The 25,317-nt window shown below is 42.5% G+C and overlaps 1 protein-coding gene across 1 annotated transcript in view; it reads left to right on the top strand.

The window, feature by feature from the left end:
• LOC110525690 (inactive tyrosine-protein kinase 7) overlaps positions 1-21,754 on the top strand; it is a 209,750-nt gene extending 187,996 nt beyond the window's left edge. The window contains exons 14-20 of the mRNA XM_036980912.1: positions 1,677-1,877; positions 3,330-3,488; positions 3,739-3,971; positions 7,896-7,976; positions 8,289-8,440; positions 14,302-14,480; positions 19,978-21,754. Of these exons, the coding sequence (XP_036836807.1) occupies positions 1,677-1,877; positions 3,330-3,488; positions 3,739-3,971; positions 7,896-7,976; positions 8,289-8,440; positions 14,302-14,480; positions 19,978-20,138 (1,166 nt within the window). The 3' untranslated portion in view covers positions 20,139-21,754. The remainder of the gene's footprint in view (positions 1-1,676; positions 1,878-3,329; positions 3,489-3,738; positions 3,972-7,895; positions 7,977-8,288; positions 8,441-14,301; positions 14,481-19,977) is intronic.
• Positions 21,755-25,317: the final 3,563 nt, after the last annotated feature.

Here is a 25,317-nt window from a genome sequence, read left to right as displayed (position 1 = left end):
GCTAGTAGTTTAAAATAGGATGTTCAGGGTTTTGTATTATTCAAACCTCTCCCTGTGAGGGGTTAAGGGAGGCAGACCGTTTAGTTCGCAGAAGTAGTTAATTGTAGGACAGAGGAATTCATTCAGCATTTTGTTCCAGTTTCTAAGGCTCTGGTTAGAAAAGGATGATGTGAGTGTGAAATCTTTGGATGTTTTTTTCTGTGCCAGTTTCCTTAACAAAAACATTCAAGAAAGGAAAGCTTGGAACTGACAGCTTGGAACTGTAGCCTTTTACACTCGTACTGTACCCGTATACGGATTGAAATTTGAATTTGGGCACTGATAAGCTCCTAAATTGGAACGCAGTGGCTGTGCAGTAACATGCTATAAATTACGTCAGAGCTCAGGCTCTGCGCTTTACAGAGCTGTATGGGTTTTGACTGACAGCCATTCTGAACTTGAGCACCGCACGCAACAAGGAGCTGCCCCCATCCCTCCAACTGACTGGGAAACTTTAAAAAAAAAATGTTTTGTCTGAGTGGGGGAAATGCTGTAAATTATTATGGGTTTTTTATTCGCTGCAGAATATACCTATGACTCATTTCAATGCACAATAAATGACAATCTGTTTCTCTAAATTGCCTTGTGAAAGCCTATCACTGTACGGTGGTATTTTGTAACTTAGCTGGTCTTGTTGACAATAGAACAAGCTTTCAAATGATGCCCACCTGACCCAGAATGCAATTTTTGGATTGCGTGAACAACTTGCGTGAACAACAACAGTATCAACAACAGTAATTGTGTGATTGCGGGGTTGTGTTCCAAACAAAACAACTACAAGTGTGCTTGCTCTAGTTCCTCAACGGCACAGCTAGGAGAGCTCCAAAAACACCTTATAGTTGAAGACTCTTCTTTGAGTCATAAAAGTGCATTGGAATTACTTAGCAACTGTGCACACTTTGGAGAGGTGTGTAGCCACTTGGAGACACCAGTTAGTCGTCTCACTTAACATTTTTTCTTATGTTGCCCCTACCCCATATTTTCCAGGAAAATTCTTATCATGTTACTGAATGTATCCACATTATTTTCAGATTTCGTAATCAACAAAGAGGCGAAAAGTACAGTAAATGTAAAATGCTCATAAAATCAACAGTGGAATGTTTGGATTCAGTCTTGTGCCAGGTGAAATGTTGTGTCCTTAAATTTGGTCTAATACATTTCCCAGAATCTACAAACTGTTCCATTTCAATTGCTACAATGCTCACGCATTTCATGTTTCCTCCGTAAGAAACATTTGAATCTAACCCTGTTCATATAGGCCAATTCCCACAAGTGTAAAGGGTTAATGATCCACATGATGTGTATTCAATATTACTTGGATGGACACACAACACTCTTTTCTCAAGCAGTGGGTACCAGATTGAAGAACATATCAAGCCAGAGATATACCCATGTTCAATACCATCTGTTGTGTATATGTCTCAATCCCAAATTTGAACTACCACTACTCACTCCTCTGTTACAGCAAACCAGGCTGCTATTTTTAAAGTGAATTTATTCTCAATAACCTACATGGAGAAATACAAGTAACATCTGATGAACTATCATTTCAACTTTAATTAACACAGCTCATCCTGATAAACAAAGAGGATGTGCTCTCATCAACCTACCTGGATTTTCTCCTCTGTCTTTGGCAGAGAAACCGGTGCAGACATTGGTGGACCACGAAGAGAAGGCACCCTATAAAATGATTCAGACTATAGGTTTGTCTGTGGGGGCAGCCGTGGCCTACATCATCGTGGTGCTGGGCCTCATGTTCTACTGCAAGAAGAGACGCAACGCCAAAAGACTGCAGAAGGGCCAGGAGGGAGAGGAGCCCGAGATGGAGTGTCTTAACAGTGAGTTGGGGGGGATAGGGGTGTGTGTGTGTGTGTGGGGGGGGATTCACAAGTGGCTAGTTTGCATCAATACCTTAACTAAAACCACTACAAAGGTTTTTGCTTGCAAACTTAAGTTTTGAATCGCGACGTTCTGGCATGTCTGCCTCTCGATTTGTTGGGAGACTCCCCGATCCCCCCCCCCCCCCCTTTACTTATCAATGTAGGCAGTGACGTAGTTCCTCTATGCCAAAAGAGTCCCTCGTTGAAACCAGACCCTATTCACTGTTGCCTAGGGTCTGGATTTCCAGACTAAGCGTCAATTCCCAGTGGGTTTCTGAGTAAATCCACTGTTTGCTATAATCTTTTGTAGGCTACATGTCTGGCAAGTAGTTGTGTCTTTGTGAGTCACAGAAGAAACATTTATTTATGAGTGATGTGTGTCTGAATGCTCTTGCCTACATCATGCTCTGCCCGTACATGTTGGACATTTGGTGCTCATTCATACCCAGTTGACTTGCTACCACCTTGTGGCTGCCAAGAGCATTGCAAGGAAAGTGCAAAAGTCACCATAGTCAAATACCTGGGTTTTGAGTTGTTTTATATAATTTGGTAAAACTCTTTAAGATTAAGTAAGCAAAACTGGGGTTCTCTCCTTACAAACTAAATACGTATCTTTGTGAAGTTAATCTAGATATAATGGCTCCATTTGTTCTCATCTGTACAACCATACTAAGGCCGGCAGCATACCACTCTGCAACCCACTGCTGGCTGGCTTCTGAAATATCTGAATGCCCTAAGGCAGTGATTAGGGACATTGACCTGTGTAGGGGGCTGTCTTTTGGATGTGATGTCCTGACTCTCTGTGGTCACTAAAGATCCCATGGCACTTATTGTCAGAATAGGGGTGTTAACCCCGGTGTCCTGGCTAAATTCCCAATGTGAGTGTCATGGCCACCTAATTATCCCCAGTTTACAATTGGCTCATTCATCTCCTCTCCCCTGTAACTATTCCCCAGGTTGTTGCTGTAAATGAGAATGTGTTCTCAGTCAACTTACCTGGTGAAATAAAAAATGCTCAGTTTTGGCACTGAAGTGCTCAAAGTAGGGGGTTACAGACTCAGGGAACTTTTCTTTCGGATTTCAAAATATTAGCATTATTAAATATTTCTAATCATCAAACTGGAGTATGTTTGAATTGTGTTGTGCAATATCTGCCCACATTACTGTCTGCACATTTTCTTGTGGAGTTCACATCACATTTTGGTATATTGGTATTTTATGACACAACATTCGGTGTCTTTCAGGGGATCATTTTGACCAAGGCGAGGTGCAGAATCGCTTATCTTGACCACATAATGAGTTGTTATTTGGGATGCAAGGTGATTTGTACATCAGTGATTCTGTGCAGTCCGACTGCAATGTAGTCAATCTCAAACATACACATTGTGTAATGTGGTTGATGTCCACCAGGGGGGGCTGTACAGCAGAATGGCCACACCACCGCTGAAATCCAGGAAGAGGTGGCTTTGACCAGCGTGGGCACCACAGCGGCAGCAGAGAAACGCCATAGCAGTGCCAACGAAAAGCTCCAGTTCCCCCGAGAAGACCTACACACCATCACGACACTGGGTAAGATGGTGATGTGGGTATGAGGAGTGAGTCTAATTGAGAACGTGCCGAACAGCTGTGCACTGTAACTGGAGTGAACACATTTTCATTCAATTACTTCATTTCACCTCTATTTACCAGGTTTGTCTTTACTCCTAACCCTGGAAGAACATGTTGGCATATCTGAGTGACCCTCTAATCTCTGACCTGTGCGTGTGCGTGCCTACCTGTCTGTCCGTCTGTCTTCCTGCCTGCGTCTGTCTGTGTGTAGGGAAGGGTGAGTTTGGCGAGGTGCTGCTGGCCAAGGCAAAGGGCATCGAGGAGGGTGAGGAGGAGACAGTGGTGTTGGTGAAGAGCCTGCAGAGCAGAGATGAGCAGCTACAGCTGGATTTCCGCCGTGAGGCCGACATGTTCTCTAAGCTGAGCCACGGCAATGTGGTGCGACTGCTGGGACTGTGTAGGGAGGCCGAGCCCCACTATATGATCCTGGAGTATTATGACCTGGTAAACACACAAATACATGTGCGCAAAAAGACGCACACACACACATACAGTTGAAGTCGGAAGTTTACATACACTTAGGTTGGAGTCATTAAAACTAATTTTTCAATCACTCCACAAATTTCTTGTTAACAAACTAAATTTTTGGCAAGTCGGTTAGAACATCTGCTTTGTGCATGACACAAGTAATTTTTCCAACAATTGTTTACAGACAGATTATTTCACTTAGAATTCACTGTATCACAATTCCAGTGGGTCAGAAGTTTACATACACTAAGTTGACTGTGCCTTTAAACAGCTTGGACAATTCCAGAAAATTATGTCATGGCTTTAGAAGCTTCTGATAGGCAATTGGAGGTGTACCTGTGGATGTATTTCAAGAAATTGTAGACCTTCACAAGTCTGGTTCATCCTTGGGAGCAATTTCCAAACGCCTGAAGGTACAGTGCCTTGCGAAAATATTTGGCCCCCTTGAACTTTGCGACCTTTTGCCACATTTCAGGCTTCAAACATAAATATATAAAACTGTATTTTTTTGTGAAGAATCAACAACAAGTGGGACACAATCATTGAGTGGAACGACATTTATTGGATATTTCAAACTTTTTTAACAAATCAAAAACTGAAAAATTGGGCGTGCAAAATTATTCAGCCCCCTTAAGTTAATACTTTGTAGCGCCACCTTTTGCTGCGATTACAGCTGTAAGTCGCTTGGGGTATGTCTCTATCAGTTTTGCACATCGAGAGACTGACATTTTTTCCCATTCCTCCTTGCAAAACAGCTCGAGCTCAGTGAGGTTGGATGGAGAGCATTTGTGAACAGCAGTTTTCAGTTCTTTCCACAGATTCTCGATTGGATTCAGGTCTGGACTTTGACTTGGCCATTCTAACACCTGGATATGTTTATTTTTGAACCATTCCATTGTAGATTTTGCTTTATGTTTTGGATCATTGTCTTGTTGGAAGACAAATCTCCGTCCCAGTCTCAGGACTTTTGCAGACTCCATCAGGTTTTCTTCCAGAATGGTCCTGTATTTGGCTCCATCCATCTTCCCATCAATTTTAACCATCTTCCCTGTCCCTGCTGAAGAAAAGCAGGCCCAAACCATGATGCTGCCACCACCATGTTTGACAGTGGGGATGGTGTGTTCAGCTGTGTTGCTTTTACGCCAAACATAACGTTTTGCATTGTTGCCAAAAAGTTCAATTTTGGTTTCATCTGACCAGAGCACCTTCTTCCACATGTTTGGTGCGTCTCCCAGGTGGCTTGTGGCAAACTTTAAACAACACTTTTTATGGATCTCTTTAAGAAATGGCTTTCTTCTTGCCACTCTTCCATAAAGGCCAGATTTGTGCAATATACGACTGATTGTTGTCCTATGGACAGAGTCTCCCACCTCAGCTGTAGATCTCTGCAGTTCATCCAGAGTGATCATGGGCCTCTTGGCTGCATCTCTGATCAGTCTTCTCCTTGTATGAGCTGAAAGTTTAGAGGGACGGCCAGGTCTTGGTAGATTTGCAGTGGTCTGATACTCCTTCCATTTCAATATTATCGCTTGCACAGTGCTCCTTGGGATGTTTAAAGCTTGGGAAATCTTTTTGTATCCAAATCCGGCTTTAAACTTCTTCACAACAGTATCTCGGACCTGCCTGGTGTGTTCCTTGTTCTTCATGATGCTCTCTGCGCTTTTAACGGACCTCTGAGACTATCACAGTGCAGGTGCATTTATACGGAGACTTGATTACACACAGGTGGATTGTATTTATCATCATTAGTCATTTAGGTCAACATTAGATCATTCAGAGATCCTCACTGAACTTCTGGAGAGAGTTTGCTGCACTGAAAGTAAAGGGGCTGAATAATTTTGCACGCCCAATTTTTCAGTTTTTGATTTGTTAAAAAAGTTTGAAATATCCAATAAATATCGTTCCACTTCATGATTGTGTCCCACTTGTTGTTGATTCTTCACAAAAAAATACAGTTTTATATCTTTATGTTTGAAGCCTGAAATGTGGCAAAAGGTTGCAAAGTTCAAGGGGGCCAAATACTTTCGCAAGGCACTGTACCACGTTTATCGGTACAAACAATAGTACGCAAGTATAAACACCATGGGACCACGCAGCCGTCTTACCGCTCAGGAAGGAGACGCATTCTGTCTCCTAGAGATGAATGTACTTTGGTGTGAAAGTGCAAATCAATCCCAGAACAACAGCAAAGGACCTTGTGAATATGCTGGAGGAAACAGGTACAAAAGTATCTATATCTGTAACATCTGAAGAGTGAGGGGTGTGGAGTCAGGCGCAGAGAACAGAAGATTCAAGGGAAAAACGCGTTAATGTCCAAAAGTAACCAGGAACAGGTACAAAAATGGGTGATGCCAAAACACAGGCGCAAACACAACCCAAAGACCACTGGTAAATAAAACCGGACAGCGAAAACCCAAATAAACAATACACCTCTTACGTACAACGACAACAAGCCCGCACAAACACAAGCAGGCTAAACAAACTTAAATAATACCCACCCCAAAACCCCAACAAGGAACAGGTGAAAACAATTAGACAAAAACAAACAAAAAGGAAAAAGGGATCGGTGGCAGCTAGTAGACCGGTGACGACGACCGCCGAGCGCCACCCGAACAGGAAGGGGAGCCACCTTCGGTGATATTCGTGACAATATCCACAGTAAAACGAGTCCTATATCTACATAACCTGATAGATCGCTCAGCAAGGAAGAAGCCACTGCTCCAAAACCACCATTAAAAAGCCAGACTATGGTTGGCAGCTGCACATGGGGACAAAGATTGTACTTTTTGGAGAAATGTCCTCTGGTCTGATGAAACAAAAATAGAACTGTTTGGGCATAATGACCATCGTTATGTTTGGAGGACAAAGGGGGAGGCTTACAAGCCAAGGAACACCATCCCAACCGTGAAGCACCGGGTGGCAGCATCATGTTGTGGGGGTGCTTTGCTGCAGGAGAGACTGGCGTCATGAGGTAGGAAAATTATGTGGATATATTGAAGCAACATCTCAAGACATCAGTCAGGAAGTTAAAGCTTGGTCGAAAATGGGTCTTCCAAATGGACAATGACCCCAAGCATACTTCCAAAGTTGTGGCTAAATGGCTTAAGGACAACAAAGTCAAGATATTGGAGTGGCCATCACAAAGCCCTGATCTCAATCCCATAGAAGATTTGTGGGCAGAACTGAAAAAGCGTGTGTGAGCAAGGAGGCCTACAAACTTGACTCAGTTACACCAGCTCTGTCAGGAGGAATGGGACAAAATTCCCCCAACTTATTGTGGGAAGCTTGTGGAAGGCTTCCCGAAACTTTTGACCCAAGTTAAACAATTTAAAGGCAATGCTACCAAATACTAATTGAGTGTATGTAAACTTATGACCCACTGGGAATGTGATGAAAGAAATAAAAGCTGAAATAAATCATTCTCTCTACTATTATTCTGACATTTCACATTCTTAAAATAAAGTGGTGATCCTAACTGACCTAAAACAGGGGATTTTTACTCTGATTACATGTCAGGAATTGTGAAAAACTGAGTTTAAATGTATTTGGCTAAGGTGTATGTAAACTTCCGACTTCAACTGTAGATGCACACATGAGCGAGCGCACACACATATGCACGTGAGCAAGCACAGGCGCATGCACACACACACGCACACACCCGCACATACAGACACACACACATAGTGTAACACTCTTATCCATGATTTATATTCATGTAGACTATAACAATTGTCTATGCAACGTTGATGAAGTTGTGCAGTTTTATTTGGTACATGCCTCCAAGTGTGTTATTTTTATTGTTATGCTTTCTACATTTACAAAGTGAATGTTTTTGACCTTTGATTCTTTCTTTTTTTATATATCTCTTTCCTTTCTCTATTTCTATTTCCTTGGAAATAGGGAGATCTGAAACAGTTCTTGAGAATCTCCAATAGCAAAGATGAGAAAATCAAGTCTCAACCTATCACCACCAAGACCAGAGTAAGTAGCGTTCACTACACTTTGGATGATATTTGCTCATTTCATTTGAAAAACAAGCACATGACACATGCCATTATGCCCCCTTTAATGGAAACATTATGTTCCAGCTTGAGGGCACACGGGTTTCTGCATTTTGATGCAAACTAGTCCTCTTTTCCTTTGACAACTCTAAAAAAAAAAAACGAATATGTAAAACCTGTTTGATTCAGGCCATCCCATGTTAAGCTGCTTTGTATTATATGCTAATGCCATTTCTCTCTCTCTCTCTCTCTCTCTGTCTCTCTCTGTCTGTCTCTCTCTTCATCTACCCAGGTATCCATCTGTGCCCAGGTGGCTCTTGGGATGGAGCACATGTCCAATCACCGCTTCGTTCATAAAGACCTGGCTGCTCGTAACTGCCTGATCAGCGGCCAACGCAGCGTCAAAATCTCAGCTCCCAGCCTCAGCAAGGATGTCTACAACAGGTAAGAGATGGGGCCTGCAATTCTATTTTTTATTTAACCTTTATTTAACCAGGTAGGCTAGTTGAGAAAAAGTTCTCATTTGCAACTGCGACCTGGCCAAGATAAAGCAAAGCAGTTTGACACATAAAACAACCCAGAGTTACAAATGGAATAAACAAACATACAGTCAATAAAAAGTCTATATACAGCATGTGCAAATGAGGTAGGATAAGGGAGGGAAGGCAATAAATAGGCCAAGTAATTACAATATAGCAATTAAACACTGGAATGGTAGAGGTGCAGAAGATGAATGTCCAAGTAGAGATACTGGGGTGCAAAGGAGCAAGAAAAATAAATAAATAAATACAGTATGTGGATGAGGTAGTTGGATGGGCAATTTACAGATGAGCTATGTACAGGTGCAGTGATCTGTGAGCTGCTCTGACAGCTGGTGCTTAAAGCTAGTGAGGGAAATATGAGTCTCCAGCTTCAGTGATTTTTGCAGTTCTTTCCAGTCATTGGCAGCAGAGAACTGGAAGGAAATGCGGTTAACCAGTGAGATATACCTGCTGGAGCGCCTGCTACGGTTGGGTGCTGCTATGGTGACCAGTGAGCTGAGATAAGGCGGGGCTTACCTAGCAGAGACTTGTAGATGACCTGGAGCCAGTGGGTTTGGCGACAAGTATGAAGCGAGGGCCAGCCAACGTGAGTGTACTGGTCGCAGTGGTGGGTAGCATATGGAGTTTTGGTGACAAAACGGATGGCACTGTGATAGACTACATCCGATTTGTTGAGTAGAGTGTTGGAGGCTATTTTGTAAATGACATTGCCGTAGTCAAGGATCGGTAGGATAGTCAGTTTTACGAGGGTATGTTTCGCAGCATGAGTGAAGGATGCTTTGTTGCGAAATAGGAAGTCGATTCTAGATTTAATTTTGGATTGGAGATGCTTAATGTGAGTCTGGAAGGAGAGTTTACAGTCTAAACAGACAGCTAGGTATTTGTAATTGTCCACATATTCTAAGTCAGAACCGTCCAGAGTAGTGATGCTGGACGGGTGAGCAGGTGCGGGCAGCAATCGATTGAAGAGCATGCATTTAGTTTTACTTGCATTTAAGAGCAGTTGGAGGCCATGGAAGGAGAGTTGTATTGCATTGAAGCTCATCTGGAGGTTAGTTAATAAGAACTTCTTAGGGCTGAGATCCCGCTAACGGGATTGATATGACAATAGCCAGTGAAAGTGCAGGGCGACAAATTCAAACAACAGAAATCTCATAATTAAAATTCCTCAAACATACAAGTATTTCACACCATTTTAAAGATACACTTCTTGTTAATCCCACCACAGGGTACGATTTCAAATAGGCTTTACGGCGAAAGCACCACAAACGATTATGTTAGGTGAGTGCCTATTCACAGAAAAACACTATTTTTCCAGCCAAAGAGAGGAGTCACAAAAAGCAGAAATAGAGATAAATGAATCACTAACCTTTGATGATCTTCATCAGATGACACTCATAGGACTTCATGTTACACAATACATGTATGTTTTGTTCGATAAAGTTCATATTTATATACAAAAAATCTCAGTATACATTGCCGCGTTACGTTCAGTAGTTCCAAAAACAGCTCAGAGACCAAAACAAGCCATACAGATATCCGCCATGTTGTGGAGTCAACAGAAGTCAGAAATAGCATTATAAATATTCACTTACCTTTGATGATCTTCATCAGAATGCACTCCCAGGAATCCCAGTTCCACAATTTTGTTAGCGCGTTTGGTAAACAAATCCAAACTCACAACGCGCGTGCAAGTTCAGTGGAAAGTACGGACGAAAAGTCCAAAAAGTTTTATTACAGGTCGTAGAAACATGTTAAACAAAGTATAGAATCAATCTTTAGGATGTTTTTATCATAAATCTTTAATAATGTTCCAACCGGAGAATTCCTTTGTCTGTAGAAATGCAATGGAACAGAGCTTGCTCTCACGTGAGCGCGTGAGACTGAGCTCGTGGCACTCTGGCAGACCTCTGACTCATTCCCCTCTCATTCCCCCCTCCTTCACAATAGAAGCATCAAACAAGGTTCTAAAGACTGTTGACATCTAGTGGGAGCCTTAGGAAGTGCAACATGACCAATATCCCACTGTGTAGTCAATAGGCCAAGAATTGGAAAACTACAAACCTCAGATTTCCCACTTCCTGGTTGGATTTTTTCTCAGGTTTTTGCCTGCCATATGAGTTATGTTATACTCACAGACATCATTCAAACAGTTTTAGAAACTTCAGAGTGTTTTCTATCCAAAATCTACTAATAATATGCATATTTTTGCTTCTGGGACTGAGTAGCAGGCAGTTTACTCTGGGCACCTTATTCACCCAAGCTACTCAAGGGGGATCAGAGAATCAGCAGCAGCAAGAGAGACATCATTGATGTATACAGAGAAGAGAGTCGGCCAGAGAATTTAACCCTGTGGCACCCCCAGCGGTCCGGACAACAGGCCCTCCAATTTGACACACTGAACTCTATCAGAGAAGTAGTTGGTGAACCAGGCGAGGCAATCATTTGAGAAACAAAGGCTGTTGAGTCTGCCGATAAGAACGTGGTGATTGATAGAGTCAAAAGCCTTGGCCAGGTCGATGAATACGGCTGCACAGTAATGTCTGTTATCGATGGCGGTTATGATATCTGAAACCAGATTGCATAGCGGGGAAGGTACGGTGGGATTCGAAATGGTCGGTAATCTGTTTGTTAACTTGGCTTTCGAAGACCTTAGAAAGACAGGGTAAAATAGATATAGGTCTGTAGCAGTTTGGGTATAGAGTGTCTCCCCCTTTGAAGAGGGGGATGACTGCGGCAGCTTTCCAATCTATGAGAATCTCAGACGATACGAAAGAGAGGTTGAACAGGCTAGTAATAGGGGTTGCAACAATTTTGGCAGATAATTTTAGAGAGGGTCCAGATTGTCTAGCCCGGCTGATTTGTAGGGGTCCAGATTTTGCAGCTCTTTCAGAACATCAGCTATCTCGATTTGGGGAAATGGGGAGGCTTGGGCGAGTTTCTGTGAGGTTGGAGGGCTGTTGATCGGGGTACAGTGCCTTGCGAAAGTATTCGGCCCCCTTGAACTTTGCGACCTTTTGCCACATTTCAGGCTTCAAACATAAAGATATAAAACTGTATTTTTTTGTGAAGAATCAACAACAAGTGGGACACAATCATGAAGTGGAACGACATTTATTGGATATTTCAAACTTTTTTAACAAATCAAAAACTGAAAAATTGGGCGTGCAAAATTATTCAGTCCCCTTAAGTTAATACTTTGTAGCGCCACCTTTTGCTGCGATTACAGCTGTAAGTCGCTTGGGGTATGTCTCTATCAGTTTTGCACATCGAGAGACTGAAATTTTTTCCCATTCCTCCTTGCAAAACAGCTCGAGCTCAGTGAGGTTGGATGGAGAGCATTTGTGAACAGCAGTTTTCAGTTCTTTCCACAGATTCTCGATTGGATTCAGGTCTGGACTTTGACTTGGCCATTCTAACACCTGGATATGTTTATTTTTGAACCATTCCATTGTAGATTTTGCTTTATGTTTTGGATCATTGTCTTGTTGGAAGACAAATCTCCATCCCAGTCTCAGGTCTTTTGCAGACTCCATCAGGTTTTCTTCCATAATGGTCCTGTATTTGGCTCCATCCATCTTCCCATCAATTTTAACCATCTTCCCTGTCCCTGCTGAAGAAAAGCAGGCCCAAACCATGATGCTGCCACCACCATGTTTGACAGTGGGGATGGTGTGTTCAGTTGTGTTGCTTTTACGCCAAACATAACGTTTTGCATTGTTGCCAAAAAGTTCAATTTTGGTTTCATCTGACCAGAGCACCTTCTTCCACATGTTTGGTGTTTCTCCCAGGTGGCTTGTGGCAAACTTTAAACAACACTTTTTATGGATATCTTTAAGAAATGGCTTTCTTCTTGCCACTCTTCCATAAAGGCCAGATTTGTGCAATATACAACTGATTGTTGTCCTATGGACAGAGTCTCCCACCTCAGCTGTAGATCTCTGCAGTTCATCCAGAGTGATCATGGGCCTCTTGGCTGCATCTCTGATCAGTCTTCTCCTTGTATGAGCTGAAAGTTTAGAGGGACGGCCAGGTCTTGGTAGATTTGCAGTGTTCTGATACTCCTTCCAGTTCAATATTATCGCTTGCACAGTGCTCCTTGGGATGTTTAAAGCTTGGGAAATCTTTTTGTATCCAAATCCGGCTTTAAACTTCTTCGCAACAGTATCTCGGACCTGCCTGGTGTGTTCCTTGTTCTTCATGATGCTCTCTGCGCTTTTAACGGACCTCTGAGACTATCACAGTGCAGGTGCATTTATACGGAGACTTGATTACACACAGGTGGATTGTATTTATCATCATTAGTCATTTAGGTCAACATTGGATCATTCAGAGATCCTCACTGAACTTCTGGAGAGAGTTTGCTGCACTGAAAGTAAAGGGGCTGAATAATTTTGCACGCCCAATTTTTCAGTTTTTGATTTGTTAAAAAAGTTTGAAATATCCAATAAATGTCGTTCCACTTCATGATTGTGTCCCACTTGTTGTTGATTCTTCACAAAAAAATACAGTTTTAGATCTTTATGTTTGAAGCCTGAAATGTGGCAAAAGGTCACAAAGTTCAAGGGGGCCGAATACTTTCGCAAGGCACTGTAGGGGTAGCTAGGTGGAAAGCATGGCCAGCTGTAGAAAAAATGATTATTGAAATTCTCAATTATAGTGAATTTATCGGTGGTGACAGTGTTTCCTAGCCTCAGTGCAGTGGGCAGCTGGGAGGGGGTGCTCTTATTCTCCATGGACTTTACAGTGTCCCAGAACTTTTTTGAGTTTGTGCTACAGGATGCACATTTCTGCTTGAAAATGCTAGCCTTAGCTTTCCTAACTGCTTGTGTATATTTGTTCCTAACTTCCCTGAAAGTTGCGTATCACGGGGGCTATTCGATGCTTAATGCAGAATACCACAGGATGTTTTTGTGCTGGTCAAGGGCAGTCAGGTCTGGAGTGAACCAATGGCTATATCTGTTCCTGGTTTTAAAAAAATTGAATGAAGCATGCTTATTTAAGATGGTGAGGAAGGCACTTTTAAAGAATAACCAGGCATCCTCTACTGACGGGATGTGGTCAATATCCGTCCAGGATACCCGGGCCATGTTGATTAGAAAGGGCTGCTCGCTGAAGTGTTTTAGGGAGCGTTTGACAGTGGTGAGGGGTGGTCCTTTGACCGCAGATCTATTACAGATGCAGGCAATGAGGCAGTGATCGCTGAGATCTTGGTTTAAAACAGCAGAGGTGTATTTGGAGGGCAAGTTGGTTAAGATGATATCTATGAGGGTGCCCATGTTTACGGATTTGGGGTTGTACCCTTGTGGGTTCACTGATAATTTGTGTGAGATTGAGGGCATCAAGCTTAGATTGTAGGATGGCCAGGGTGTTAAGCATGTTCTACTTTAGGTCACCTAGAAGCACGAGCTCTGAAGATAGATGGGGGGCAATCAATTCACATATGGTGTCCAGGGCACAGCTGGGGGCAGAGGGAGGTCTATGGCAATCGGCAACGGTGAAAGACTTGTTTCTGGAAAGGTGGATTTTTAAAAGTAGAAGCTCGAATTGTTTGGGTCCAGACCTGGATAGTAAGACGTGTGTAGTTACGGTCTATCATGTGAGAAAAAAGTATAGCAAACGTGTACTAGGACGATCCATGCAGCCATTGTTAAGTGTAAATTCAAGACAAAATATTAACATAGTTTAATTATGTGCATGATAACATCTTGACATTCTATCTCTCTGTTTGTCTCTCTTTCTGTCTTGACTGTCTGTCTGCAGTGAGTACTACCACTACCGGCAGGCGTGGATCCCCCTGCGCTGGCTCCCGGCCGAGTCTGTGTTTGAGGATGACTTCTCCACCAAGTCAGATGTCTGGGCCTTTGGGGTGCTCATGTGGGAGGTGTTCAGCCACGGGGAACTGCCATACACCAAACTCAGTGATGACGAGGTGCTAGAGGGTCAGTATAAATCAATAGAAATGTACTTAGTGCCCACCAATCTGTGTGCTCCAATGGCTGAACAATCACTGTTCAGATACAGTGGGGCAAAAAAAGTATTTAGTCAGCCACCAATTGTGCAAGTTCTCCCACTTAAAAAGATGAGAGAGGCCTGTAATTTTCATCATAGGTACACTTCAACTATGACAGACAAAATGAGAAAAAAATACAGAAAATCACATTGTAGGATTTTTAATGAATTTATTTGCCAATTATGGTGGAAAATAAGTATTTGGTCAATAACAAAAGTTTATCTCAATACTTTGTTATATACCCTTTGTTGACAATGACAGAGGTCAAACGTTTTCTGTAAGTCTTCACAAGGTTTTCACACACTGTTGCTGGTATTTTGGCCCATTCCTCCATGCAGATCTCCTCTAGAGCAGTGATGTTTTGGGGCTGTTGCTGGGCAACATAGACTTTTAACTCCCTCCAAAGATGTTCTATGGGGTTGAGATCCGGAGACTGGCTAGGCCACTCCAGGACCTTGAAATTCTTCTTACTAAGCCACTCCTTCGTTGCCCGGGCGGTGTGTTTGGGATCATTATCATGCTGAAAGACCCAGCCACATTTCATCTTCAATGCCATTGCTGATGGAAGGAGGTTTTCCCTCAAAATCTCACGATACATGGCCCCATTCATTCTTTCCTTTACACGGATCAGTCGTCCTGGTCCCTTGTAGAAAAACAGCCCCAAAGCATGATGTTTCCACCTCATTCTTCACAGTAGGTATGGTGTTCTTTGGATGCAACTCAACATTCTTTGTACTCCAAACACGACGAGTTGAATTTTTACCAAAAAGTTATATTTTGGTTTTATTTGACCATATGACATTCTCCCAATCTTCTTCTGGATCATCCAAATGCTCTCTAGCAAACTTCAGACGGACCTGGACATGTACTGGCTTAAGCAGGGGGACACGTCTGGCACTGCAGGATTTGAGTCCCTGGCGGCGTAGTGTGTTACTGATGGTAGGCTTTGTTACTTTGGTCCCAGCTCTCTGCAGGTCATTCACTAGGTCCCCCCGTGTGGTTCTGGGATTTTTGCTCACCATTCTTGTGATCATTTTGACCCCACGGGATGAGATCTTGCGTGGAGCACCAGATCGAGGGAAATTATCAGTGGTCTTGTATGTCTTCCATTTCCTAATAATTGCTCCCACAGTTGATTTCTTCAAACCAAGCTGCTTACCTATTGCAGATTCAGTCTTCCCAGCCTGGTGCAGGTCTACAATTTTGTTTCTGGTGTCCTTTGACAGCTCTTTGGTCTTGGCCATAGTGGAGTTTGGAGTGTGACTGTTTGAGGTTGTGGACAGGTGTCTTTTATACTGATAACAAGTTCAAACAGGTGCCATTAATACAGGTAACGTGTGGAGGACAGAGGAGCCTCTTAAAGAAGAAGTTACAGGTCTGTGAGACCCAGAAATCTTGCTTGCTTGTTTTCCACCTTAATTTGCAAATAAATTCACAAAAAATCCTACAATGTGATTTTCTGGATTTTTTTCCCCATTTTGTCTGTCATAGTTGAAGTGTACCTATGATGAAAATTACAGGCCTCTCTCATCTTTTTAAGTGGGAGAACTTGCACAATTGGTGGCAGACTAAATACTTTTTTACCCCACTGTATCAATCTTGCAAAGGGTACTGGGCCTGTCCGAATACCCATACTTGCATATTAACTAGTAGGCTGATTGGGTATGAGAAAATATAATGTTTTATAGGATGTGAAAATTTCAAAAATGTAGTATGCTTTAAATGCAAAGATGTCATACTCATTCGTGGCTTTTCATCCAATATGAATTCGCTGCACACAATTGAGGACCCACATGTGTTTGACAACACCCTATAATCAGATAAGGTGATGCGCTGTACCAAAATGAACAAGGAAACAACACAATTGTGCATTAGATGATACAGTGTCTTGCGAAAGTATTCGGCCCCCTTGAACTTTGCGACCTTTTGCCACATTTCAGGCTTCAAACATAAAGATATAAAACTGTATTTTTTGTGAAGAATCAACAACAAGTGGGACACAATCATGAAGTGGAACAACATTTATTGGATATTTCAAACTTTTTTAACAAATCAAAAACTGAAAAATTGTGCGTGCAAAATTATTCAGCCCCTTTACTTTCAGTGCAGCAAACTCTCTCCAGAAGTTCAGTGAGGATCTCTGAATGATCCAATGTTGACCTAAATGACTAATGATGATAAATACAATCCACCTGTGTATCAAGTCTCCGTATAAATGCACCTGCACTGTGATAGTCTCAGAGGTCCGTTAAAAGCGCAGAGAGCATCATGAAGAACAAGGAACACACCAGGCAGGTCCGAGATACTGTTGTGAAGAAGTTTAAAGCCGGATTTGGATACAAAAAGATTTCCCAAGCTTTAAACATCCCAAGGAGCACTGTGCAAGCGATAATATTGAAATGGAAGGAGTATCAGACCACTGCAAATCTACCAAGACCTGGCCGTCCCTCTAAACTTTCAGCTCATACAAGGAGAAGACTGATCAGAGATGCAGCCAAGAGGCCCAATATCACTCTGGATGAATTGCAGAGATCTACAGCTGAGGTGGGAGACTCTGTCCATAGGACAACAATCAGTCGTATATTGCACAAATCTGGCCTTTATGGAAGAGTGGCAAGAAGAAAGCCATTTCTTAAAGATATCCATAAAAAGTGTTGTTTAAAGTTTGCCACAAGCCACCTGGGAGACACACCAAACATGTGGAAGAAGGTGCTCTGGTAAGATGAAACCAAAATTGAACTTTTTGGCAACAATGCAAAACGTTATGTTTGGCGTAAAAGCAACACAGCTGAACACACCATCCCCACTGTCAAACATGGTGGTGGCAGCATCATGGTTTGGGCCTGCTTTTCTTCAGCAGGGACAGGGAAGATGGTTAAAATTGATGGGAAGATGGATGGAGCCAAATACAGGACCATTCTGGAAGAAAACCTGATGGAATGACCAAGTCAAAGTCCAGACCTGAATCCAATCAAGAATCTGTGGAAAGAACTGAAAACTGCTGTTCACAAATGCTCTCCATCCAACCTCACTGAGCTCGAGCTGTTTTGCAAGGAGGAATGGGGAAAAATTTCAGTCTCTCGATGTGCAAAACTAGACAGAGACATACCCCAAGCGACTTACAGCTGTAATCGCAGCAAAAGGTGGCGCTACAAAGTATTAACTTAAGGGGGCTGAATAATTTTGCACGCCCAATTTTTCAGTTTTTGATTTGTTAAAAAAGTTTGAAATATCCAATAAATGTCGTTCCACTTCATGATTGTGTCCCACTTGTTGTTGATTCTTCACAAAAAAATACAGTTTTATATCTTTATGTTTGAAGCCTGAAATGTGGCAAAAGGTCGCAAAGTTCAAGGGGGCCGAATACTTTCGCAAGGCACTGTACCCCGATCAACAGCCCTCCAACCTCACAGAAACTCGCCCAAGCCTCCCCATTTCCCCAAATCCAGATAGCTGATGTTCTGAAAGAGCTGCAAAATCTGGACCCCTACAAATCAGCCGGGCTAGACAATCTGGACCCTCTCTAAAATTATCTGCCAAAATTGTTGCAACCCCTATTACTAGCCTGTTCAACCTCTCTTTCGTATCGTCTGAGATTCCCATAGATTGGAAAGCTGCCGCAGTCATCCCCCTCTTCAAAGGGGGAGACACTCTATACCCAAACTGCTACAGACCTATATCTATTTTACCCTGTCTTTCTAAGGTCTTCGAAAGCCAAGTTAACAAACAGATTACCGACCATTTCGAATCCCACCGTACCTTCCCCGCTATGCAATCTGGTTTCAGATATCATAACCGCCATCGATAACAGACATTACTGTGCAGCCGTATTCATCGACCTGGCCAAGGCTTTTGACTCTATCAATCACCACGTTCTTATCGGCAGACTCAACAGCCTTTGTTTCTCAAATGATTGCCTCGCCTGGTTCACCAACTACTTCTCTGATAGAGTTCAGTGTGTCAAATTGGAGGGCCTGTTGTCCGGACCGCTGGGGGTGCCACAGGGTTAAATTCTCTGGCCGACTCTCTTCTCTGTATACATCAATGATGTCTCTCTTGCTGCTGCTGATTCTCTGATCCCCCTTGAGTAGCTTGGGTGAATAAGGTGCCCAGAGTAAACTGCCTGCTACTCAGTCCCAGAAGCAAAAATATGCATATTATTAGTAGATTTTGGATAGAAAACACTCTGAAGTTTCTAAAACTGTTTGAATGATGTCTGTGAGTATAACATAACTCATATGGCAGGCAAAAACCTGAGAAAAAATCCAACCAGGAAGTGGGAAATCTGAGGTTTGTAGTTTTCCAATTCTTGGCCTATTGACTACACAGTGGGATATTGGTCATGTTGCACTTCCTAAGGCTCCCACTAGATGTCAACAGTCTTTAGAACCTTGTTTGATGCTTCTATTGTGAAGGAGGGGGGAATGAGAGGGGAATGAGTCAGAGGTCTGCCAGAGTGCCACGAGCTCAGTCTCACGCGCTCACGTGAGAGCAAGCTCTGTTCCATTGCATTTCTACAGACAAAGGAATTCTCCGGTTGGAACATTATTAAAGATTTATGATAAAAACATCCTAAAGATTGATTCTATACTTTGTTTAACATGTTTCTACGTCTCTCGATGTGCAAAACTGATAGAGACATACCCCAAGCGACTTACAGCTGTAATCGCAGCAAAAGGTGGCGCTACAAAGTATTAACTTAAGGGGGCTGAATAATTTTGCACGCCCAATTTTTCAGTTTTTGATTTGTTAAAAAAGTTTGAAATATCCAATAAATGTCGTTCCACTTCATGATTGTGTCCCACTTGTTGTTGATTCTTCAAAAAAAATACAGTTTTATATCTTTATGTTTGAAGCCTGAAATGTGGCAAAAGGTCGCAAAGTTCAAGGGGGCCGAATACTTTCGCAAGGCACTGTACATTCTCAGTATGGACAAGTCTAGTATGTTAATATTTTTTTCTATTACATACGTTTTTACTAAACAGTCAATTCTAAATAGTATGCAGTTTTAGTAAGTAGTAGGCAAGACAGATTTCAGACATGGCCACTCTTCTATTCTTGGGGTAACTTCAAGCTATTTTGAAGTGGCTATTCTCAGTCTCAGAACTGTGATGAATCATTTTCATGGTTCTGTTAGGGGAACACGTATTTGGTTGACATTGTATTGACATGCACTGTACTATAGGCCACCTTGACAAAGAAAGTGGCACATACAGTATCATCATGTTATTATCAAGCTGGGGGCAGGCTGTCTGTCCAATCATTTTTATGAATCCCATACAAGAAACAGCTTTACACCATTCTTATGATGATTTCACTCATTGTTCCATAAGAATGGAGTGAATGAGTCAAATCACCTTGACCTGTATGTTCTGTTTCCCAAGTCTAACCTCCCCTGTTTCTCTGCTCCACTCTTCTCTCCCCAGGTCTGCAGGCCGGCAAGATGAAGTTACCCGTGCTTGACGGCTGCCCCTCCAAAGTCTACAAGCTCATGTGCCGCTGCTGGGCCCCAAGTCTCAAAGAGCGTCCCTCCTTCAGCGAGGTTGTCAACACCCTGGGGGATCTGTCCTCCGACAGCAATGTCTGAAAGGAGGACAACTGAACCCACCCCACCCCAAGGAGTGACATCTCCCCCCGCCCCCCCCCCCCAAAAAAAATAAACACAGAAATTCTGGATTCTGAGTCACACACATTTCAGGGACCAGGAGTTATTATTTAAAAGGGCGTGTGGATAAGAACAAAACACTTTTGTTATACCAATGGATTGGATACATACCGTTGAGTGTGTGTAGATGGTTTCATGTGAGGAGGACACGAGTGCCAGGAGTTTACATTTGCCTTAATTGCAGCATGGAAGGCATGCCCGCTGACACTGTCCCTTTTGGCCCATGTGGTTCCAGTGGGCCCATGCCTGGCATGGGTCTCTCAGGGCTGGTTTGTCCCAGAGACGCTCTCCCTCTCTTTTTGACCCGCGCAGCACAGGAACCATAAAAACTAAAGTGCCTCTCCTTGCCAACCTGAACCTCAATCTACCAACTCTAAAGTCCCCCCAACCAATCCAGGAGATCCTAAGCTACTTTTATCCATCAGGGGGAACTTTCTGTATGTGCTGGACTGGACTCACCCCCTGAAAGCTGTATCTAGTGTGATTCAGACTTGGAATTTGCAGCCTCTAATGTGTGCCACTGATGCTGTTGTTCTGATATCTATTGAAGAGGTAAAGATCTGAGTATAAGCACCAACGGACAAGATTTTTACTGAGTTTTAAACTTGAAAGTCTGTTACGCATTGTGTCTGGGGAACTCAGTGGATTGACTTGTCTGTGTTAATTATATACTTTACAGGAACAAATGTACTATCAAATGTATAGCCAAGGAATATTTTTGAGTGAGTGAGTTAAAAAACAAAAATCTCTTATGAGTGTGTTACAAGTGTCATTTTAACTCTGAAGTGCTCGATGTTGACCATCATTGATGGGATTACCGTATAATAGACCACATATTAGCTGTATAACCATGTTATCACTTTATCAGTCTGTCATTATTAAATGGCCTACAATGCTGTATTTTCAGAGGTCCAATCACAATTCCCTTCTTTTTCTAGCTGGTCCAATGATTTTGTGCAATGTTGTAATGTGGACCATCCCACAAGGCAATGTGTACATAATGTAGAAACCATGCACTATAACTTCACTTAAAAATATCCCTTTTTATTACTATCATATTGTAAAAGGATGTACCTACGGGAACCTCTTTATTTATTATGAAGGTCCCGTCTTTTTACCCATTTGTTTTCTTCATAAAAAGGTACTTTGATGATCACTTAATGCATTTGCATATGTATTCAGTCTTGTATGATACATCTCAGTAACACAGTCAGTTTGGTAATACATTTGTTGTTACCATGAGCAAAGACGGATGAGAGAGAATCACCAATGCTCTTCAAGGGACTCTTTAAGTGCCTGGTAAATGAAGGATTATTAGCTGTTTTTCCGCTTTCCTTTTTCTCAATATCTAATCAAAATGCAATGGTCTTTTTTGTTTGCGAAGACCTTGTTTTTATATATTGTTTTGAGTGCAAAACTGTTTTATGGATGCTAGGCGCTCACACCTAGGCCTCTTTTTCTAATCCCCTTCGACTAATAATCACAGTAACCTCAATGTATACAAGCTGCTCTCAATAAAGGATCACGTTTTTTTTTAACTGAGGAGTCTTGGCTGTCTTAATTGCTGTGTAACATAGAACTCACTCTGATTGGCCCCATACACACTCAAGTTGTACAACTGATGTACAATGCATTTTGCATGTACGGGATACAACAGAGTTCTTCTACACATAAATGATTACACAAGCATTGTGGAGACACCACACAATGGTTGTGTAAACATTTTTGTGCAGACAAACTCTCCACCGTGTTGCAAAATATCAGTTGTGCCACAACCATTGTGTCAAATGCGTTGTACAGTTGACCAACCTGAATGTGTACAGGGCCATGTAGACTGGAGAGATTGGAGATACTGAAGAGCTAACACTGTAACATGCTGACCAAACTTGCTTGCCATCGCGTGCATGTTGATTTTGTACCCCCACACCAGACACGATCAGGCCACGCAGGTTGAAATATCAAAAAAACTCTGAACCAATTATATTTATTTGGGGACAGCTCGAAAAGCATTAAACATTTATGGCAATTTAGCTAGTTAGCTTGCTGTAGCTAGCTAATTTGTCCTGGGATAAAAAAAAATTGGGTTGTTATTTTACCTGAAATACACAAGATCCTCAACTCTGACAATTAATCCACAAATAAAACGGTAAACCGAATTAGTTTCAGATGAAACGGTAAACAGAATTTGTTTCGCTAAACTGAATTTGTTTATCGTCTGTCACGTCCTGACCTTAGTTCCTTTTTTATGTCTCTGTTTTAGGTTGGTCAGGGCGTGAGATGGGGTGGGCATTCTATGTTTTGTAGTTCTATGTGTTTGGCCTGGTATGGTTCCCAATCAGAGGCAGCTGTCAATCGTTGTCTCTGATTGAGAGCCATACTTAGGTAGCCTGTTTTCCCACTTTTGGCTGTGGGTGGTTATTTTCCGTTTCAGTGTTCTCACCATACGGTTTTCCTTTATTCTCTTGTTCTTTTGTATTTTTTATTCATTCTTGATTAAAAGGTATTATGGATACATACCACGCTGCATTTTGGTCTACTCCTTCTTCCACCAATGACAGCCGTTACATCGTCATCTCTCCTCCTTCCTTCCGGCTTCTTTTTCTCCTTTGGACTTTATATGGCAGTTGGCAACCAACTTTACGGTGCATTACTACAACCGACTGGAGTGTGGACGTCAGTTCATCTTTCAATCACCCACGTGGGTATATGCTCCTAAAAACAAATGAAGAGATTTGAAAGGCAGGACTTGCAGTGTGTTGAGCATCACAAATGTTTGTGTTTTTTGTTTTTTAACCAGGTAGGCTAGTTGAGAACAAGTTCTCATTTACAACTGCGACCTGGCCAAGATAAAGCAAAACAGTGTGACACAAACAACAACCCATAGTTATACATGCAATAAACAAACATACAGTCAATAATACAATAGAAAAAGTATATACAGTATACAGTGTGTGCAAATGCGGTAGGATAAGGGAGGTAAGGCAATAAATAGGCCATAGTGGCGAAATAATTACAATATAGCAATTAAACACTGAAGTGATAGATGTGCAGAAGATGAGTGTGCAAGTAGAGATACTGGGGTGCAAAGGAGCAAAATAAATAAATAAAATAACAGTATGGAGATGAGGTAGTTGGATGGGCTATTTACAGATGGGCTATGTACAGGTGCAGTAATCTGTGAGCTGCTCTGACAGCTGGTGCTTAAAGTTAGTGAGGGAGATATGTGTCTCCAGCTTCAGTGTTTTTTTTGCAGTTCGTTCCAGTCATTGGCAGCAGAGAACTGGAAGGAAAGGCGGCCGAAGGAGGAATTGGCTTTGGGTGTGACCAGTGAATTATATCTGCTGGAGCGCGTGCTGCTATGGTGACAAGTGACCTGAGAAAAGGCGGGGCTTTACCTAGCAAAGACTTAAAGATGACCTGGAGCCAGTGGGTTTGGCGACAAATATGAAGCGAGGGCCAGCCAACAAGAGCGTACAGGTCGCAGTGGTGGGTAGTATATGGGGCTTTGGTGACAAAACGGATGGCACTGTGATAGACTGCATCCAATTTTCTGAGTAGAATATTGGAGGCTATTTTGTAAATGACATCGCTGAAGTCAAGGATCGGTAGGATGGTCAGTTTTACAAGGGTATGTTTGGCAGCATGAGTGAAGGATGCTTTTCTGCGAAATAGGAAGCCGATTCTGGGATTTAATTTTGGATGCTAGATGCTATAATGTGAGTCTGGAAGGAGAGTTTACAGTCTAACCAGACAGCTAGGTATTTGTAGTTGTCCAAATGTTCTAAGAACCGTCTCGAGTAGTGATGCTGGACGGGCAGGTGCGGGCAGCGATTGGTTGAAGAGCATGTATTTAGTTTTACTTGCATTTAAGAGCAGTTGGAGGCCATGGAATGAGAGTTGTATGGCATTGAAGCTCGTCTGGAGGTTAGTTAACACAGTGTCCAAAGAAGGGCCAGAGGTATACAGAATGGTGTCGTCTGCGTAGAGGAATCAAGAGCGACATCATTGATGTATACAGAGAAAAGAGTCGGCCCGAGGATTGAACCCTGTGGCACCCCCATAGAGACTTCCAGAGGTCCGGACCACAGGCCCTCTGATTTGACACACTGAACTCTGTCTGAGAAGTAGTTGGTGAACCAGGCAAGGCAGTCATTTGAGTGACCAAGGCTGTTGAGTCTGCCGATAAGAATGTGGTGATTGACAGAGTCAATAGTATTGTCTCTTATCAATGAAGGTTATGATATTGTTTAGGACATTGCGGATGACCGCGGTAGCTTTCCAATCTATGGGGATCTCAGACGATACAAAAGAGAGGTTGAACAGGCTAGTAATAGGGGTTGCAACAATTTTGGCAGATAATTTTAGAAAGAGAGGGTCCGGATTGTCTAGCCCGGCTGATTTGTAGGGGTCCAGATTTTGCCGCTCTTTCAGAACATCAGCTATCTGGATTTGGGGTGAAGGAGAAATGGGGAGGCTTGGGCGAGTGTCTGTGGGGGGTGCAAGGCTGTTGACGGAGGGAGGGCTAGCCAGGTGGATAGCATGGCCAGCCGTAGAAAAATGCTTATTGAAATTCTCAATTATCGTGGATTTATCGGTGGTGACAGTGTTTCTAGCCTCAGTGCAGTGGGCAGCTGGGAGGAGGTGCTCTTATTCTCCATGGACTTTACAGTGTCCCAGAACTTTTTGGAGTTTGTGCTACAGGATGCCAATTTCTGTTTGAAAAAGCTAGCCTTTGCTTTCCTAACTGCCTGTGTATATTGGTTCCTAACTTCCATGAAAAGTTGCATATCGCGGGCACTATTCGATGCTAACCAAGTTCTATTTTAATGCCTGGCCATCCAGACTCTCGCAGTCACGCGCGAGCAGAGTGGGTGCAATGATTGAATAACGTGTATGTATACATTTATTTTGCAACTGTCCGGTCTGGTCAGCATGTAAGGAACTTTTGTAGAAGTTAAATAAATATTGTATAAAGATGTATCTGATCTATTATAGATGGCTAGCCAGCGAATTAATCTATTGAACATGAATGGTTGCATTTACCATGCCTGTCATGGTATATGAGTATGAATGATTACAATGGATATTCTGTCGCGGGTGT

Source organism: Oncorhynchus mykiss, chromosome 1 (assembly GCF_013265735.2).
Source record: "Oncorhynchus mykiss isolate Arlee chromosome 1, USDA_OmykA_1.1, whole genome shotgun sequence".
In the NCBI taxonomy this organism is placed as follows: Eukaryota; Metazoa; Chordata; class Actinopteri; order Salmoniformes; family Salmonidae; genus Oncorhynchus; species Oncorhynchus mykiss.
This window is presented reverse-complemented; position numbering and strand designations above follow the sequence as displayed.